General features: G+C 39.3%; 1 protein-coding gene across 1 annotated transcript in view; it reads left to right on the plus strand.

Moving 5' to 3' along the window:
- Positions 1-20165, plus strand: part of epas1b (endothelial PAS domain protein 1b) — a 60253-nt gene extending 40088 nt beyond the window's left edge. Inside the window, exons 7-16 of the mRNA XM_017690592.2 lie at positions 5989-6095; positions 11070-11217; positions 12128-12336; positions 12561-12736; positions 12854-12967; positions 13603-14072; positions 14192-14294; positions 14618-14723; positions 15611-15760; positions 15991-20165. Coding sequence (XP_017546081.1) covers positions 5989-6095; positions 11070-11217; positions 12128-12336; positions 12561-12736; positions 12854-12967; positions 13603-14072; positions 14192-14294; positions 14618-14723; positions 15611-15760; positions 15991-16142 — 1735 coding nt within the window. The 3' untranslated portion in view covers positions 16143-20165. The remainder of the gene's footprint in view (positions 1-5988; positions 6096-11069; positions 11218-12127; positions 12337-12560; positions 12737-12853; positions 12968-13602; positions 14073-14191; positions 14295-14617; positions 14724-15610; positions 15761-15990) is intronic.
- The last annotated feature ends 293 nt before the right edge of the window (positions 20166-20458 follow it).

Raw genomic sequence — 20458 nt, forward strand, 5'->3', positions numbered from 1 at the left:
GCACACAGACATGCACAGAAGACTTAAACTATCATAAATTCTATTTATAATTACTCACATCAAACAATAAACCCAGACCACAAGTCACATTAACACCCCAACACACACACACACACACACACACACACACACATGCACAAACACAGCAGGACTGTAGCTCTGTCTGCGTCAGACTGGGGATAATGAAGTGGAAATAGCTTGTAACTTTCAAAGCTTTCAACCCCACTGTCAGTTACACCACAACATTTTCTCTCCACTTCCCTCACAAAAAGCAGCTTGTTTCTCCAATCACGCTGTTCAGAGAGGCTGCTGCCGTGTTTCTCACCGCTCCATGTGCACAGAAGCGTCAACATCACACAGCAGTGCCAAGCCTGTTCCTCCTGCAGAAAAATGCTGAGTCCTCGAGGCTCAGAGATCTAATGTGATTATATGCTTATGCAATACATTCGTGACAACATGGCTAAGCATTAAAGGGTTATCATGCGAGCAGCCTGAGTTTTATGGGCCACTGCATATTATTTACTGAATTATAAACCTGCTTTTCAGCCTCATCTCTATGGTCAGTACCCACTGACTGTATGCACCTGTCTGTCGGCTTCTACTGTAAATGTGGTTCAAGTATAACATTTTCTGTTCTTCTGCTGGGTTTGAGAAAAATGATCACAATTGTTATCGTGGAAATATAAATTACACTACAGATGCAGCACATAAGAGTTTATCTTGACAAATGCCAGAGGATTCCTTTAAGATTAAAAACTGAACAATAAGCCCAAACGTTAAAGGGGAACTCCAGAGTTTTCAATAAATTACTAATGAAATGGTTGAGATGTAAAGTCATTCAGAGTGGTTTGTTGTGAAATGGTGCATTGTATAGAAAGGGACAAGCTCTGATTTCTTTACAGTGGTTGTGATAGGAACAGGGGTCACAATATTTGCAATGCAAATATAGTGATTTTATTTATAATGCAAAACCACCAGTGAACCTACACGTGTCTCCTGAGTTTTTATGTGAAAATTTGTTGTGATAAATGAAATTTTTTCATGTAATAATCTTTTGAAATGAAGCTTTTAGAGGTATTAAACTCTTCATACGTCTGGTTCCTATCACCACCAGTGTGAACAATTTGTTTGTGTAACAGGTTTCTAAAGTTCTCTAGAATGAAGCATTTCAGATCAACCCACACTGAATGACTTTGTTTATGTCCTAACAATTTAATTTGGCAGGAAAAAAACAGGACCCAAATAAAGAAGCTGTTTCTACACTGTACACTGAAATTCATAGAGAAATTACACAACTCAAAGGTGTCAATTGGTTGGTCAAGAATAAAGCACAGTACATCAACACAGTTCTTGCCCAATGAAGTGTAAAATGAAAGACAGCAATTGCTGATGTAAGATTTTATTCAGATGACATGTGAGCATTTTGCTTAGTGTCCCTCCCTCTTAATATTATGGTTTCTCATTGCTCTCATTTACTTTTAAAGGCCATATTCTTCTATTTTATTATTACCCTAAAGTCCATTAAGAACTTTTATGTGGGTTTTTGTATCAAAAACAGTTATAATAATATTTAACATGACCATTGTCCAACCTCTCTTTATCCCTTACAGTTAAACATTATTTTATAACAGCATTTAAGACTGATGTATGTAAATTAGTTTTGTTCTGATTGGCCATTTTTGGTTTTGTATCTCCTTCAAAAAGCAGCCCAGGCCAAAAAAATCCTTATAACTTCATTGTGAATGGACGAGGCTGCACAGGCAAATATATTTACGTGTTCTTTTTTGTGACATCGCAGAAACAGTCAATTCCGAACAGTCTCCTCTTGCAGCTTCTGTATACGGACTGTATGAAATTACTAGTGACCAGTACATTTTAAAATTAAAAGCACTTTTATTTCAAGAAAGTGAGAAAAATATATGGCATAGTGATATGATGACGTGGGCCTCTTAAGAACACGGTCTGACAAAGCTTCAGATTTGTTTTATTAATTTTTATTTATTTATTTATTTTTTTTGTTACAGTCTGCCATTTTGAACAAGCAAACACTGAAAAGAAACATAGGTCACAGTTCAGCCTCCATTTATTAATGCTCTGATGAAATAAATCAGCAATAAGCCATTTACACACAGCTATTACAGTGCATCCAACAATAAAAGCAGCATCACGTTTGTTTCATATAGTAACAGAAAACACAGGAACTTCCAGCTCCACTTCCTGATGCATGTTACTGTGCCCAGTGTGAACATGCATGCATAGCAGTTACTGTGGGAAATCAAAATCTCTCCATATATAGCAGGCAGGATGATTAAGGAATCAATTGATTTTAAATCAAAAGTTTCTCTCTTTATAAGTGAACCTAAGAGCCTCTTTAAACGCCAGTAAATAATTAACAAAACTTTGACACCTTCTCCAGTCATCAATAGTAAATAATAAATTAGTAAATAATAGTGGAGCTTTGTAGTTTAGTAGTTCTTAATGCAGTCTGTCATGCAATGAATCATGCAGCAGGGCAGTCGCGCTCCTGACTGACAGGATGAAAGACTGAGCTTTAGAGAGCAGGACTGAGGACAAAGGACATCAGGAATAAGCAAACAGAATTAGAGACTTTTATTTGTGCGTTAACTTGCTGAAAAGTTCCACACCGTTTAAAGGGATCTGTGTCTGGGTTGTGTATGAGAGGAGCTTGGTTATTTCGCTTTTCCACATCGCTGTCCAACGGTCAATATTATCATTATTATGTTCCCAGAACTGCAGCACAATTCTGTGGAAATTGGTCAGAAAATTGGCTTAGAGAACTTGGAGAACTTAACTTTAAGGCTGCAGTGTTTTTGACTAGGTGACCACGTTAAGTGTTCGTCATTCGCTCTTACCATCCACTCAGCTAGAGTTATTTCCTTTATGTATTAAAATCTGCTTTAACCCAGGTGTCGGCGTCTTTTAATCCCACTCAGTCAGACCCCCTCAGTGTGTGTCCCTGATGCTGTGGGTGGCAGTCACTGTCCTTAATCATCAGTGATTTGACACGTAGCTGGAGAATATAGAGCACTTTATTATGAGAGAGTTTTAGACTCTTTTTTTCTCTCTCTGTCTCTTTCTTCTCTTCTGTTTCTCTCTCACCCTTTTCACATTCTTCTTCTCCCTCTCTCATTCTCTCTTTTTCTGTTTCTCTCTCTAGTCCGCTCTCTCTTTCTCCTTGTATCTCTATATTTCCTTCTCTCCCTATCAGAACAACAACAACAACAACAACAACAACAACAACAATAATAATAATAAATTCCTAGCAGGTAAACAGAATATATCTCGTAGCTACTCATTTCTCTTTGTATATGTTCTCTCTCTTTCTGTCTCTGACTTTCTGTCTGTCTCTCTCTCTCTATTTCTGTTTTTCTCTTTCTGTCTTTGTCTCTCTCTCTGTTTCTTTTTCCTGTCTTTGTTTCTCACTTTGACTTTCTGTATCTGTTTCTGTCTCTCACTTTCTGTCTCCCTCTCTCACCCTCTCCCTCTCTCTCTTTCTCACTCTCTGTCTCTATTTTCCTCTCTCTCTCTTTTTGTTTCTCTTTCTGTCTCAGCTTCTCTCTTTGTCTCTGTTTGTCTCTGGATTTTCACTCCAGTATCGACCTTTAGTACCTTGTGTTACAAGAGAACAAACAAGCTGTGGTTCAGAAGCTCGTAAACATGCTTAGTTAGATTTTCTCAACGCTGAAAAGAGCAGTACAACTGATTTCATATGGGATTATCATCAGTTAGTAAACACATTTCACTGCTGGTGTGCTGTCCAGCTAATCATTCAGATTTCATCCAGTCTGGCAGTGTCCATCAAATCATGATCAGTAGTTGATTCCAGCACTGTCAGAGTTAAATGAAGACTTCTCTCATTTACTGCAATCAGCTGAAGTGAAGAAGAGGAGGTAAGACTGGAAATGGAGAGTGTTATCTGTCTTAGTGCACTGACCTCGCGACGGGAAAGTGGCATTAATCTTTCTCAGAACCACACAAACCCGCCGAAAATCCTCTGAAAATCAAGGTCATTAAGTTCTTATCCTCTCCTGACCAGACCATATGAAATAGATCATGATTAAATTGACTTATCTCAGCAAGTTCAAAGAGAACGAATGAAGAAGACTTGCATTTTCAAATCGCAGGCATGTGTTTGTGCATGTTTTTATACATTTTTGGGGAAAATTTTGTAGAAAAAACAGAGAGACTGGGCTAACCTACATGGTTATTATGTACAGGGACATATGCAAAATACATATGGAGCATATATACAGTATTGAACAAAACCAAAGACCACCATCCATTTATTTAATTTGCAGGAGAAAAGGCCTATAAGTGCAAAGTTTTGTAGTGTCATGAAATTAATGTGTCAACTCTTTACTCTTTATTACAGCTTCCATTCTTTTCAGGGGCCTTACTTTGAGTTTTTCAAAGAAATGTACAAGGATACTTTTCCACACCTCCAAAGTTCAGTCTTAGAAGTTGGTTGCATTTTGTGTTTCTCCTGATCCAATTAATCCAAACACATTCAGTGAAACTGAGGTCTGGACATTGAAGTGGATAGTTCATTGTTCAGACTTAGTGTTGAGTTTTCTTCTCACAGTGGAAGGATAGACCGAAATAACTTTTTTCAGATGTCACAAAGACAAAAGCTGCTATTGGGACAAAACCATTTTTCTCCATTTTTTCTCCACATCTCCATTTTTTGGGACAAAACCACATTGGGACAAAACCATTTTGACATCATGAAAAAGGCAGTTCCCTTTCTTAATTTACTTCCATTACAGGTTGAGTTTTTTTTTTTTTTTTTGGAGATTTTGTTCCAACAACAGCAAATTCTGTTCTTCTACGGGGGCAGTTTTAGTGGTCTACCAGGCCTTGCATGTTAGAATTTCCATATTCTCTACATTTTTTTCAAATTCCCATTTTTATCTCTCATTTTCCTTTGACTTTCTTTTTTTTAAGTGAATAGATATAATATATCATGTATCATTATGTATATATAATATCATCCTGATCCTAAAATCTCCTGAAAATTGAAATTTAAAGCATATAGCTTGAAATTTGAAAATGACCTTTTACTTAGTGGTCACTTTGTTTGGAAATATAATAAATGCATGGTGGTCTTTGACTTTTGCACAGTGCTGAATACACCAAAAGATTTTTGGCTTGGTTCTAGGGAGAACCTTTGATTGATAAATACTCACTGGCCACTTTATTAGGTACAGGTACTGTTCAACTGCTTGTTAACACAAATAGCTAATCAGCCAATCACATGGCTGCAACTCAATGCATTTAGGCACGTAGAGGTGGTCAAGACAACTTGCTGAAGTGCAGACCGAGCATCAGAACGGGGAAGAAAGGTGATTTAAGTGACTTTGAACATGGCATGGTTGTTGGTGCCAGATGGGCTGATCTGAGTATTTCAGAAACTCCTGATCTACTGGGATTTTCATGCACAACCATCCCTAGGGTTTACAGAGAATGGTCCAAAAAAGAGAAAATATCCAGTGAGCGGCAGTTGTGTGGACGAAAATGCCTTGTTGATGTGAGAGGTCAGAGGAGAATGGGCAGATGATATGATAGATGATATAAGAGATGATAGAAATGCAACAGTAACTCAAATAACCTACCAAAATCTCTGAGGAATGTTTCCAACACCTTTTTGAAAGTATGCGATGAAGAATTAAGGCACTTCTGAAGGCAAAAGGGGTCCAATCTTTTACTAGCACCTAATGTACCTAATAAAGTGGCCAGTGAGTGTAGAACATTAACTTTATGTGGAGATTCTTTAGACTTCAACAAGGATCTTTGCTCAAATCTCATAAATTATTCTTTAAAGAACCATCTATGGGTTCTGAAGAACGTTCTTTAGGGAACTGAAAGGAATTCCCCTTTGACATTAAATCATTTTTCACATCCTGCTCATTCTTGACCCTGACAAGGTATTAAGCAAGTGCTCATGTGTTTGTTTGTTCCTCCTTTCAGAGTGACTGAGTTGATGGGCTACAGTCCTGAAGATCTCCTTGGTCGCTCCGTGTACGAGTTCTACCACGCTCTCGACTCGGAAAGCGTCACCAAAAGCCACCAGAACTGTAAGCTCCTCCTCTGTTTTCCTCGGTACAAAAGTGTCATGCTGACTGAGAGCCTTTCTCTGTCTCTCTGTCTCTCTCTCACTCTCTCTTTCTCTCTGATTCTCTGACTCTGTCTATCTCGCTCACGCAGGCCCAGAGCAGAATTTCTGGGCAAAAACAAATAATTCGCTAGCCTGCAAAATCACATGACAGTTTTACAAAACACACACTGTACCCACGTGAGCAGAGCTGAAAGGCTGTGTGTGTGAGAGAGGAGGAGCCGGGGGTAAAGTGAGACAGTGCGTGATGTGATTAGAAAACAGAGTTTGGCGACCTGCTTCTGAGAAAGCGCTGCAGAACAGGTCAGCTCAGGTGCTGCCAGCCGTGTTCCCAAGGTTTACGGTTTCAGCCCTGTCAAACAGAACAAGGCCGAACACTCATCTCTGGGTGGAGGATCACAGACCAACACACATTTACAGCAGCGCTGCCATTCAGGTGTGCCCTGCGTGGAGCCGTGATCATCTCTTTAATCTGTAGGCATGTGTCCCAATGTGCCAATAAATCTGAAGGTGATGCTGATGTATTGATTTTAGAATCATAGATGATAATCTATAAATGCATAATAATATTATCTATTATAATGACATGCAATACAGTATGTTTTCATTCTTCAGCTAATTTAAAATGTGTGTAGTGTTTAGAACTGGGTGTCAAACTCAACCATTAATAGGTTCCTAACATTTTGCTATAACCCAAACTGGCCATTGTTTACTCAAGACATGCCAAACCATCAACAGAACATTATCAGCACCTGTAGTAAGCTAAATATATATATATATATATATATATATATATATATATATATATATATATATATATATATATATATATATATATATATATATACACACGCAGTTCAAGCAATATAAACAGTTTATATTTAGTGTTTATATTGGTTGAACTCCAGCCTAAACACAACTATTGTGTTTGGTGATTTGACTGGTGTAGAATTGTAGTGTAACTGTTGTGTCATAGATTGTTGTTGGGGGAGGGGAGCACATTGTACATTGCACATTGCATGCTGGGGGTTGTAGTACAGCACATTGTAAAAAGGGCTGATATTAATACAAAATCAAAAAAATGTTGCAGGTCTTGGGTTTGACTTGCCAGCTAGTAGGGAAAGTTGCCATAACTGGCTACCATTAACTTTGGCTACAAGTTCCAGTAATGTTTAAATAAAACCTTTTAATATAAAGTTCAAAGAACATTTTGAGGATGTTTAAGGAGCATTTCAAATAATGTTCCTATAAAGTTACATGTTAACCAAGACAATGTGTTAACGCAACATTTGGAGGATGTTTTAAGGAGGTTGTCAGGGCCACAGATTATGTTACGTGATGATGTTTTTAGGAAACATTCTCAGAAGACCCATTCTGGGACAAAAAAAACACTTTCCACTCAAAATTTTACTAGAACATTTGTGAAATATTCTCAGAACGTATTTAGAACCAAAAATTTCCAGCAGGGATATGAGGTTTATAATGTCATCAAATCAGTTTAGAGTCCAGATGACCTGGATAGTGTTTTTCCACAAATGGCTATACATTAACAGTAAATGGGGACATTCTCAGGAATGCCATAATATGCTGCTCTTTTTGAAGCATGTCTCTTACATGATTTGCTCACAGGCATCCTCATATTAAAATGCTATCTTTTCATGTACTGCAGTCTGCATTAAAAGCACTTGTGCCTCAAAGTAACCAATGCATTAAGTATAAAAGTCCAAGATTTACATGCATCTAGTTTTCCGTACTCATCCCAGCACACAGACATACAGGCAAATGCCCAGACAGACAGCCACGGATGCAGACATGAATGCAGACTGAAACACACACGTATACGTACACACCCATTCAGCTGCACGTATTCTTTCACTGCCCCTCTCATAACACACAAGCGCATGCAGCCACTGACCTCTTTTCTCTTTTGCTTTCACAATGACCCTGAATCCCCATCTATTGTGCTTTGCTTAATTAACCCTCACCACAAAGCTGCGATAAGCCCACATCACAATGCGGTGGACTTTTGGACAGCACTGTACACCCGTCTGCCTAAAACAAACACCCCGGCGACTCTCTTTTCTTTCAGCTGCTCTCTTTTCCACGCCTCTCTCCTTCTACCTCTCATTCTTCTTTCCATCTCTGTCCCTTTTCTCTTTGACCTTGATCTTTCAGCTTGCCTATTTGTCATGCTAAAGTGTTGTGGAAGCATTCACACTCTGCCCTAAGATGGTCCAATAATAACACTGCTATTGCACATTGTTTTCAAGTGTCTGTACTGGAGATTTATCTTTTAGTTACTGCACTTACTTCAAAAGGAAAATATATACATATGTTTGAAAAGTTTTTTTCACTTTACAGTCTGTACATTTTTCAAATTCATAAGGTGATATTCATGTCATTCACAACAAATCTAAACTTAACAGGTCAGAACAGAGACTACTGACTTCAGCTACTGTGGATGTGCACATTATTGACACAGAGCTTAAACTGTGCACACACAGCTTGTACAATCTTCATAGAAAAGCACTGCTGATAGAATGGGATAGTCTCTCTATCTCTCTCTCTATGATAAGATTCATTTTAACTGGCTTGCTTGTACTTTACTTTTAGTTTCATTTTTATACATTAAGTAAAAGTTCTTCTGTACATTAGTAATAAATTCAACTTCATACTTCAGATTATTTTTGCATGTTAAAATGTTTTACTAGTACTTTTTTTTATATTCTTGTTGTTTCTTTCTCCGAGTCATGTGAATCCAGCCACGATATGTTTTCAAACTACCACTGATGCAGTGTTTTTGGACTACTAATCATGCAAGGAGATCTCTAACCACCAGCTAACAGATACCTGCACTGACTAGAATCATGTTGAATGTTGTGGGGAGAAGGAGGGCCGTTCTACCTACCTGGAGAGAGCGAGGCCAGTTGTGCGCTCTTGGACTCCTGGCCATAGATGGCTGTAGCAACACCAGGCATCAAACTCGCGCTCTCCTGATAATGGGCCCAAGGCTTAGAGGGCTGGCCACTTGGAGGCCCAGTGCATTTATGTATGTTCAGAAATTACAGAATTTATTTTCCTGTGCCGTTTTGTATGCTATATGCTTTTAATGTGTTTGTGTTCTTCTACAGTCTTCGACTAGGTCGTCCTATCTGAAAAAAGGCACATTTGGGCATTACAGCTCCTCAGTGTCTTCCCATCAACACCCTCTCACTATAATTTGTTTATCTCACTTTATCCAAACATGTAGAGGTGAAACTCAATATCTGGTGAGGTTTACAGACCCTGACTTGTCCGCGCAGTGCGGGTGGGGACAGGCGCTGAGGCCAGCAGGCCCTGGAGGCAGTCAAATTGCATTTCGCATGCGCGTATGAGTTATGAGCGTGATTCAAAAGAGCCTTATTGGATTGGCTCTATTAGGGGCGACTGCAGCGGGCATTAGGATGTCTTGAATCCCATTATGGGTGACTTGTGACAGGAGAGATAAGAGCATCGAGTTGACCATGGCTGGCGCTCCCTCGTTTCGGCCAGGTGTCCCAGATTGCCCCTAATCAGATGCTGGAGGTGGGGTGGCTTCTATCCACGGTGACGTTAACGTGCAATTAGGGCCCTTTCATTGTGTGTTGAGGAGAGGAAGAGAGACCAGCAAAGCAAGTGTTGATCTGGATTGGATTTGTTGAAAAGGAAGGAGAGAAAGGCTTGCCTTTTGTGCATGCATATGTGTCTTGTACACTGGATGAAACCTTATGAATAAACAACTCATTTAGTCGCCCCTTCGGCATTGGACCACGAACTGTGCCCATGCATCAATGCCGCTAGCTTTAAGCTTATTGCGCTTATCGGAGAACACACAGACAAACACACACGCTCGGTAACATGTCGTACATCGTGTCATGGAGGCAGGACCAAGGACACAGACTCCTTAGAGAAAGGGCCCTCTATGCGGCTAGCTTTCCGGCTGTGTGGACACAGACAGCTGAGTGGTTGGGCCAACGTGACTGGGCTGCAGAGAAGCACATGCACTGGTCTGGGTTAATCCTGCCCGGAGTGAACCCTGCAACCCCAGGCCCACTGCTTTCCCACGCCAGACTTGGACCAAGTTCAGGCCAGAAGAGCCACAGAGACAGCCTGTCAAAACTTCTATCAGACGCTTCGTACTGATCTGTGGCTCTGCGGCTGTCTCGCTCTCAGCCCTACTTTCCTGTCAGTCTGTATGTTGGCCTGCCTGTGTGTGAGTCAGCTCTGCTACTGCCTCACCAGAGGGGGTGACTTGTTTTAGACTGCAATATGTGTACATGCAACAAGGCATTTTAATAGTTAGGCCATTAAACTATAGCCTTAGTATTCACTTATTAAAGGGCTCATATGAAACAACATATTGTCCTCACTTTTTAAAATAAAATTCTTTAACGTAATTTGGTAGATTTCCAAATGTATCCCAATAACTCCCCAGACTATTTGTGGAAATGAAGCTGCAAAAACAGCCGGTTTTGGATTTGTTGTTTTTGTGATGTCACAATATCTTATTTACATATATCTGCCTATTCAGCCTATAGCAATTTAGTTCTGGCTATTCATGCTGAAGGAGTGGTTCAGCTTGGACTGCTTTTTGAACGAGGCTCAATCACAACAGAGCTTGCTTACAAATAAAAGTCATAAAAGTCTCAAACACGCTATTTAATTTTAAGGGATAAAGAGGTCTTGTCTTTGGTGAATAAAACACCACAAATGTCGTAAGCAGGTGTCAGGGCAAAAACAAATACTCAAAATGGAATATGGATCCTTTAAAACTGCTATAAAACTTAGATGTAAGTTATGAGAGTATTTTAATATTCAGTTGAGAAACGTTTATTAGCACATTACTATTATTGCGAATGTCTGCTGAACTCTTCTTTTTTCTCCACTCTCTCATCTCTTTGTCTCTTCCTCTTTGCAGTATGCACAAAAGGGCAGGCAGTGAGTGGTCAGTATCGGATGTTGGCCAAGCATGGGGGTTACGTTTGGATGGAGACGCAGGGCACGGTCATCTACAACAGCCGCAACTCGCAGCCACAGTGCATTGTGTGCGTCAATTATGTGCTGAGGTGGGTAGAAGGCCAAATCCTGTAAAAGCACCTACTTCTCTTTATATTCTTACCTAGCTGCTGTGGTAGTCAACTTGAAAGTCATTTAAACTTCAACCCCTTAAAGGGCCCTTTAACATTTTAATTTAAATATCTCAAAATGGCTAATTTTCCTCCCTTTTTTAAAAAAAAGTTTATTGCAGTGTGTAAGCATTCTTTCAAAATGTACTGTTCACTCTTCAGTTTATACAGGCCATATCTGGGTACTAAGCTTCAAAAACAGGCTGTTGAAAATAGTGTTTTTGTGATGTCACAAAAATAAGCACATTTACCTGTGTCCATCTATTCAGCCAACATCACTTAAGCCCCACCCATTCACAGTGAAGTTCTAAAGAGTGTTTCAGCCTGGACTTTTTTAGTACAGGATGGCCAATCAGAACAAACTCATTTACGTATATAAATCATATATATACATATATATACATACATATATATATATATATATATATATATATATATATATATATATATATATATATATATATATATATATATATATATATATATATATATGGGCACAGTAACAAAGACATCTAATTCTGAGGGATTAAGAGAGGTCTGTAAATGATTGAGTAAAAATAAATTATGACCACATAAACCTCATAAATGGACCTCAGCAAATAAAACAAACTACAAGAGTGACAGAATATGGGCCCTTTAAACAAACGTAATATTCACTTGTGTGTCTGATCATCCAGTAAGTGGTATGAGTCATTCTGTAAGTACTATGAGACTAAAATATTCTAAGATAAATTCAGTAGTTATGAGGGTAAGGAATGAAAGTGTGGACCACAGGTCCAGTTTGAGAGGTTGCGAAAAACTATCACAGAGGATGTTTTCATTCTTCTTGCCTCCCTTTCTCATTTCACAGTGACATTGAGGAGAAGTCCATGGTCTTCTCCATAGACCAGAACAAGCCTTGTTTCAAGACTCACCACATGAGCAGTTTCTTCATCCAGGCTGGATCTGCCAGGGCCAAGGACACCGGCGGAGCTCTCTTCACCACACTCAAAGAGGAGCCTGAGGATCTAACCCACCTGGCACCCACACCTGGAGATACCGTTATTGCCCTTGACTTTGGTAAGGCCAGGATGAGCTTGTCCATGCAGGACATCCTGCAGTACAAGACTGGAACCACTGCAGTTTAATATAAACAATGAAATATGTTTTAGATGTTTTATTCCATTTTTAAGCCTTTTGGAATGTTTTAAGTGGTAATTGATGAAGGACCACCACAATGCAGGTATTATTTGAGTGGAGGCTTCGTCCACATTACAGTGATATCAAAGTCTTTTACATTGCAGGTCGTCCTCCATATGAAGATTACCCAGTGTGCAAAGAAGTGTCTGCCGCTCACTTAGTTGATGAGGGCCACAAACCAAGCTTTGCCAGAGACAGGCCAAACATGGCCACCACCTACTCTGTACCTCAGGCTCCACCTCCCAGCAGCGCCACTCCCAGCCTGAGCAGCTGCTCCACAGTAAGCCTCCCACAAGCCTTTAAATGGGCTCTTCAATTATCTAGATTATTAGAGTGTTAAGCTTGATAAATCAACCCTTTTCATTCTGATTCTTAGTGGTTTTATCATGTTCCACAGCCAAGCAGCCCAGGAGATTACTACAGCTCAGTGGACAATGACCTGAAGGTGGAGCTCACTGAGAAACTGTTTGCTCTGGACACACAGGAGACAAAGAACTCCTGCAGCCAAGAGGTAGGAACATATAATCCTGTTAGATTTAGGAGTTATAACATGTTGACTTGATCATTAGATTTTTTCACACCTTTTATAACCCTGTGCTTAAAGGGATATGTCGGGTGCTAACAGCCTGTGACCTCATTTCCTTTTCCAGTTTTCCTCGACAGTTTTGCATGAGAATGGCAGTTTGTAGATCAATTTGGGGTAGATATAATATAATTAATGACCTGAAGTACAACATGGTCCAAAAGTCTGATACCCCATTGAAAACCTGGGATTTTATTTTTTAAACCTGGAAATAAACAACAAAGTCTTAGAATTTAAATGTAAATATTTTAATGATCCTTTTTAATCAAATTATTATGCTGATTATTTATTTTATAATAAAAACTCACACTGTTGGACCCCACTGTGTGTAAGAGAAGACTGGAGAATCACCCCTGCATTTAAGGGTCAAGTCATTTATTTTTGGCTACTGTTTGAAGGCTCACCCTTTGAGGTCTATAGTGTCATTAATGTCATTTATCTCCACTTGTTTCTCTACATAATAGTGAATAATTAAGTATAAGAGTGATAAGTATGAATATTAAATGTTGTCTCATCTGTTTGTACATTCCCAGCTGAACTCTGACCTCTTCTGTGTCTTTCAGACTGACCTAAGTGATCTGGATCTGGAGACGCTGGCCCCTTACATCCCAATGGATGGTGAAGACTTCCAGCTGAACCCCATCTGCCCGGAGGACACTCCATCAGAGGCTGCTGGTCTGGTGGCCTTTCAGCAGAGTTTCAGCAACATTGCCAGTCTCTTCCAGCCCCTAAACCCTCCTACACCAGGCCGCTTCCAGCCTAACCTACGCTCTGCAGAGAAAAAACAAAGGCCCAGTGGTGGCTCTGTGGACCCCTGGCCAGCCATAGCGTACGGCAACCCCATACAACTCCCTCCCTACCACGACCCAGCGAGTACACCTCTTTCTTCTATGGGTGGGCGTCAGAATCTGCAATGGCCGCCTGACCCTCCATTAAATTATCCAAACGCCAAGGCTAGCTTGATAGACTCTTTGGCTTCAAACCGGTCCTGCCAGGCTGTGCCAGTGAGTCGGATGCCCCTTCACAAGCAAAGGTGAAGCAGAGCTCTTTGGGCTGATTCTGAACATATTTCTCTTGGCCGTGTGTCAGAATTGTGTTTGCAGTGATGCTATCTTTGCAGTTAGTGAAAGTAATGACTGTGTTGTTTGGCAGGTCTGTGGAGAAATTTGGGCCCAGTGAGGCCTACAGAGACTTGAGCCCAGCTCGGCTCGCAATAGCAAACAGCATGAAGCGCTCATTCTCACAGATGACCATGGTGAGTGCTTTTAGATGCCTTGACCCTGTAAATTTGCTTTGAGCCAGTTTCTAACCATCATAGACCTCACACAGTTGTGTGGTTTTATTTTGGATGGTATTCTAACAGAGTTTAGCAAAATACGCCCCCAAATTTGACAAGAACTTATAAGTTACTTTAGAAACGTATCTTAATATATAATTATGTATACAACTCTGCAATGCTGCATGTATATCTTGTATATATCAAGAACATGGAGCACCTGGGAGTCTCTGCAATTGGTTTGGAGAATATTGTTCTAGTGGCCTGTTTAAGTCAGTATGGATTATTTGTGTATTCTGCAGGGCGAAGCGTCTGCTGCTAAGCCACCAGAGATGATATGGAAGAGGATGAGGAATGAAAGCTGTGCGGTCTTGGACAGAAAGTCTCACAGCACCAGTGCCTTATCAGGTAAAAAGACCTTCATATGACTATGAGAAATACTTACAAAGACGCCAGCCCACAACACAGCAGTGAATAATGTTGAAGCAGCATATTGCTGCTGTCAGAACAAAACCTGGTATGTCCATTTTTTTAAAGTCATTTTTCAGTTTTTGACATAATTTGAACGGACCCATTGCCATTTACATAATGTTCTTTACAGGAATGACTCAAAATTGCTTGGAAAAATGTCTGTTCCCATTGACTTACATTAAAAGTAAATTTTTTAATGGCCTTCTAGTTAAACTAATCAATCGCCTTCAGTGCATCCAAAACTCAGCAGCCAGGGTTATTACCTCCACCAAGCACACAGCTCATATTACTCCTGGCAAGGATCCAGAACTCCTGTATCTATGTAATTCCACCACTGTCATATGAAAACCATATACGTCTATTTTCATTTTTTTTATTTTCACACAATTTCATAATGATTGGGCCAATAGAACTTGTCCAAAGTCATCTGGAATAACATCTCTTTACATTAACTTTGTTCCACCTTCTGTAAAGTTTAGAATCATGTCATATGGCTTTGTTAGAATGGTGAAGATCTACAGAATAGTTTCATAGTAGTTATTGAGTATGTCAGATAAGTCATTAAGTAATTCGTAGTAGTTACTGAATAAGCCAAGTTTAATCATTTAATAATAAGCCTTTTAATGGGTTAGACTTGAAAGAGAGAATTTGCCAACTTGACTACTAAACATTGACCACTTTGGTATCACAGTATGGTAGTCCATAACTTTTTCATAGAGTTTGTTGCCTGTGTCCTCTTATTTTGTACAGTGGAAAATGTCTACATTTCTGTTTTGATTTTGTTACTAAATCAATTTAAAATGCATTATATCTTTCCTATGCAGATAAAGGCATGGTCCCACTAGCTGGCATGGACCACCAGCACAGGAAAACCCTGTATCCACGTAATCAAATAGGACTGGCAGAAAAGCTCTATCCAGAACAATGCTGCAACTACAGAGAATACAACATGCTACCCAACACAAAAATGGAAGGTGAGCTCATACTGTTGAACTCAGTCGAGTGTTTCTGATTCAGTAGCATAGAAAAAGAGTATCTGCTGTTTTAGGAATAATCAGTTGGAAGAAGTACGAATTGGACTGCTTGTGTGGACCCAACTGTGTATAATGACTATTTTTATGCAGGATGACATCAATTATGGATAAGTGAAGGGCTCATATGCGTGTAGGGTAAATAATGATTTGGTTTGTGCTTGCGTTGGCAGGTGTAGCGAGCCGTCTCCTCGGGCCCTCCTTTGAGACGTACTGTCTGCCCGAGCTGACGCGTTACGACTGTGAGGTCAACGTCCCTCTGCAAGGCAACCTGCACCTGCTGCAGGGTAGTGACCTACTGCGGGCTTTGGATCAGGCCACCTAGATTTGCCACCTCCCCCCTACAGTGCCATTAACCCAGCTATATCACTCACTCTACAGTATACCCATTGGCTAATGTACACACTATACCCCACCGTATACAACAACAACGTAGCTTTGATTCTATTTGTATGGTCTTCATCTTTATAAATTATACACAGTGCTATATATACAGTATAATATATTATTTTTAGTAACAAAAAGCTCTTTCATAATGAGTTGAATTTTTTTGTATTAGTTGATGTTCTGTTGCAGAGTTGTACTGTCATTGGCATATCTGTTTCTTCTTTACTTGTAAGCTCGTTTTCAGCGTGTTTCTCTCTCGTCTGCCTGTCAGGCATTAAAAGCAGCAGTCTACTGTCTTGAGGAAAGATGATCTACTGTAAGAATGTTATTTGTTCTCCCGCTTTTGTTTTTTGTTCTCCTCTAAATTTCCTACCTCTGACACCTTAAGCCTTTTACCTGTCATATGTATGCATGTTTTAGTGCCTTCTCTTTTCCGTTTGCACCAGTGTTGCACCTGTCTCCTCTTTTCGTCAGTTTCTTTCTCTTTCTTTCTCTCACTCTCTCTTTCTTTCTCTCTCTCTTTCTCTAGCCATTGTCTTTTGTGTGGTGACCACTCTATATATATATTTTTTTGTCATTGTAGCTGTAAACACGAGGCTCTAAGAGGCTCTAAAGTTTCTACTATAAATTTCTCTATAAAGTTAGAGTTGTAGCGCTCAAATACCTGGGTACTTTGTCTTATCTACTTAGTAGATGTGGATCGGAGTGCTGATTTTAAGTGGTCTGTAGTGCTGGTATCTGTTCGTTCCCTTCTAGTGGCATTTTTTCCCCCTGTAATATGCAAAGGCATATTATATTTTGTTGGCAGGCCAGTACAGTTTTATTCTTGCTCTAATAAGAGAAAAAAAGATATGTAGAATAAAAATGGTTCTGCTATTGAGATGTAGCAAATTAGTTATTTTTGAGAGTAAAATATTATAATCAAAATAATCACTTTTATCATTTATTAAAAGATTGTGTTCAAAGAAACTGCTTTCAATGTATCCAGTTTTAACAGTATTTCTATACTTAGTATACCAACTGAGATTGTCTATAAAGTTGAATCACTGATGACTTAAAGGGGAATTCCACTAGTTTCTAAAATGTCTTTGTAATTAAATGGTTACAATGTGAAATAAGTAATTTAGGGTGGTTTGATGTTAAATCCTCCATTCTAGAGAAACTTGCTGAGTCAGAATTGTTCACAGTGGTGGTGATAGAAACCAGACGTCTAAAGCGTTTTAAACTTTAATTTTTTTATGCATGTTTTGTGAAGTTTTTGGCCTAAAACATATTTTAAAATACAGAGTGGTACCATATATGCACAGGATTTTAAGGCAAAAGAGTTCCTGAAAGCACCATTTCCCTATTATTAATATTAACATGCTCAGGGACAGCAGATGACAATTAGCCATTTGGCTAAATCTGGCACATTCACATTAAGATTAAAATTAAGTGACCCTTATTAGTCCTACAACTGGGAAATTTAACCCATCTTTGCAGTGAAACCCCACATACACACTAGTGAACACACACACTAGGGGGCAGTGAGCATACTTGCCCGGAGAGTTGGGCAGCCCTATCCACAGCGCCCTGGGTGCAGGGGGTTAGGTGCCTTTCTCAAGGGCACCCCAGTAACATGCTGTCAGCTCAGGGTATTGAACTGGCAACCTTCTGGTTGTATTTATTATTAACAATACATTAAAAACCCTCTAGGAAATAGTAAACTAGTAAATAAATTAGCTATAATTGCGTTGTAGACAAGGCAACGCCTGGTTCCCACCATGAAGAGAACTGAATTGGTAAGTCTCTTTATGATTAGCCATTTCACATCAAACCAATCTGAATAACTGTTTGCATCACACCCACTGAATTATAGAGAAATATTAAAACATCAGTGGAATTCCATTTAATGTCTAAATGGTAAATTCATCACTAATGTAACCAAGCCATGCCCTTCATATGCACAGATGTAGTTGTCGGCTATCTAATCTGCTCTTCACACACACACACACACACACACACACACACACACACACACACACACACACACACACACACACACTAACTAATGCAACTGTATCCTTGTTGCTAATCCTTTACTTGTCTGATGCTAACCCCATGGAGATGAAATGGCTGAGATGCAGTCAGGATCTGAAAGGGTGAAGTTTGGCTTTTTTATGCACAGTCCAGTCCCAGCCTGACATTGAACTGGAGATGTGCTGCTTTGTGATGGCTTAAGTATCTGAAATGCGCTTGTCAGACAGTGTGGGCACACAAGGGTGAGCAAAACCAACTTAATGGAAAGTGGTCCCTTTTTGCTCAGGTAATTCTGCCATTATCTGCCATTTATGGATTGTAATTTGTTCAAAAGGAACATTACGGAAGGCTGCAGCTGGTAACATGAGTCAGCTGCACGCTGAAAGAAGTGATGCGAAGGTGCTGATTACCAGTGGAGGGTTGCCAGATTGATACTGGCTGAGTGGCAGTGGTAAATAACCTTTTTACCTGAAGGCTGCAAATCCTAACATCCTTATAAAATATACTGTCCATCTGTTCCGTCTTTAGCTAATAATCAGTTACCATAAACAATTTTCCCTGTATTTAGTAAAAGAGCAGAAAATCTGTTAACATGAAACTCACTTATATTAGAAGCCAATGGGCAGGTGCTGAGTTGAGCTTCAAGTTAATGGGTTTTTCTGTTCATTTACTCAGTTAAAGGAAGGTGTTGTCTGCAGTAATCGATGGTTCAATCGAGATTAGGTTGAAAAATGCTGGAGTGTTCTTTTAAAGGGCCCACATCCTACATTTATCTGGTCACACTTCATTTCAAGTGTTCCTGTTTAGATGAAACAAACACTCAGTAACATGTCAAAAATACATACATTTTATAGTTGCAGTGTGAAAGGGTGGGGTTGTAGGCCGAATATGATGATATATGTAAACGCACTGTTTTTATTTGTCACATTACAAAATCAATTATTTTAAAACCAGCTGTTTTTAGCTTAGTTTTCATATATGGACTGTATGGACTGGGCAGTGACATGTTTTGATGTTTTCATAATTCATGTATTTAAAAACTGCAAGGAAAAATTTGGTTTTCCATTATATGGGCCCTTTAAAGATTCTTCCTTCCTATCTGATACAGTGTATTTGCTGAAAAGACACAGTATCAGGCCAATGGGAGATAGATGGAGAGAGAAATAATTTCCCTATAGTGAGTGGTAGAGAGAGAGCTGCTCAGTCTGCCCACTGAAGCAGATTTGTCTTCAAATTTCTTGCTCGATCTCTTTCCTATTTATGAAGTGCTCCAACAGAATTAGGAGAGAATAGAGCAGAAGGGCTGAAAAACACCAGCATCAGTGTTTCAGCAGATATTAGACATTAGTGGTACCTCGAGAGTTTAAGGTGTGACTACTCACCTGATCATGTATAGTCTGCTGTAACACAAAGCAGTTCCGAAAGAAATAATCAGAATCAGAAACACTTCATTCTACATAGCATTAGGTGATCTGTAAATCCAAGTGTGGCCAAAGTGTAACAGTAAAACAAACCTTTCCGATACTTTTGAGCCCCAAGTTGATTTGAGAGTCGTGTATTTGCATGTGAAGAGAGCAGCGGTAAGTCCAGTCATTCAACTACGGAGGCTACTCACCAGTAACTCTAGATACTCTGAGGCACGAAGGGCAAAAATAACCTGTACATTACATTTTAACCTTTGTCATCTGTATTAACATACCTGACCTGTTTCAACTTTAAAGACAATATCAGCAAACCTTTGATTAAGTCAGTTCCTTTGGACAGTCTGCCTTTATCCAATTAAAGTTTTGGATAGGTTACTCAATCCTGTATTTTCATATGCTATATTAAAATTGACATTATTATGATATATTATTATTGTTGACAATACTGTATGGGAAATTTTACCCAATAAGAAGTTGTATCTCTGCACTGATATCTTATTAAAGCATATTGATCTTCACTCGCTGTCTGCCTTTCTTCTTTTATTCTGTTCATCAGTGGCCGATATTCAGAGATGGGTGGTAACCGGTTACATTTACTCAGCTACGTGAGATATTCAGATAAAAGGATTAATAATAGTTCAGATGGTAAAGTAGTTCTCCTGTGTATTTCTGGAAAAAGTAATCCACTTTTCATGCTTTCTTCATTAACATTTAGTTACAAATGTTTGTGTGTAATTTCATTAACTATAAAGGATTATAACTAATATTCTAACTTCATTAACGCTAGTGACAGCATCTGTACTGCTTTGTG

Source organism: Pygocentrus nattereri, chromosome 5 (assembly GCF_015220715.1).
Source record: "Pygocentrus nattereri isolate fPygNat1 chromosome 5, fPygNat1.pri, whole genome shotgun sequence".
In the NCBI taxonomy this organism is placed as follows: Eukaryota; Metazoa; Chordata; class Actinopteri; order Characiformes; family Serrasalmidae; genus Pygocentrus; species Pygocentrus nattereri.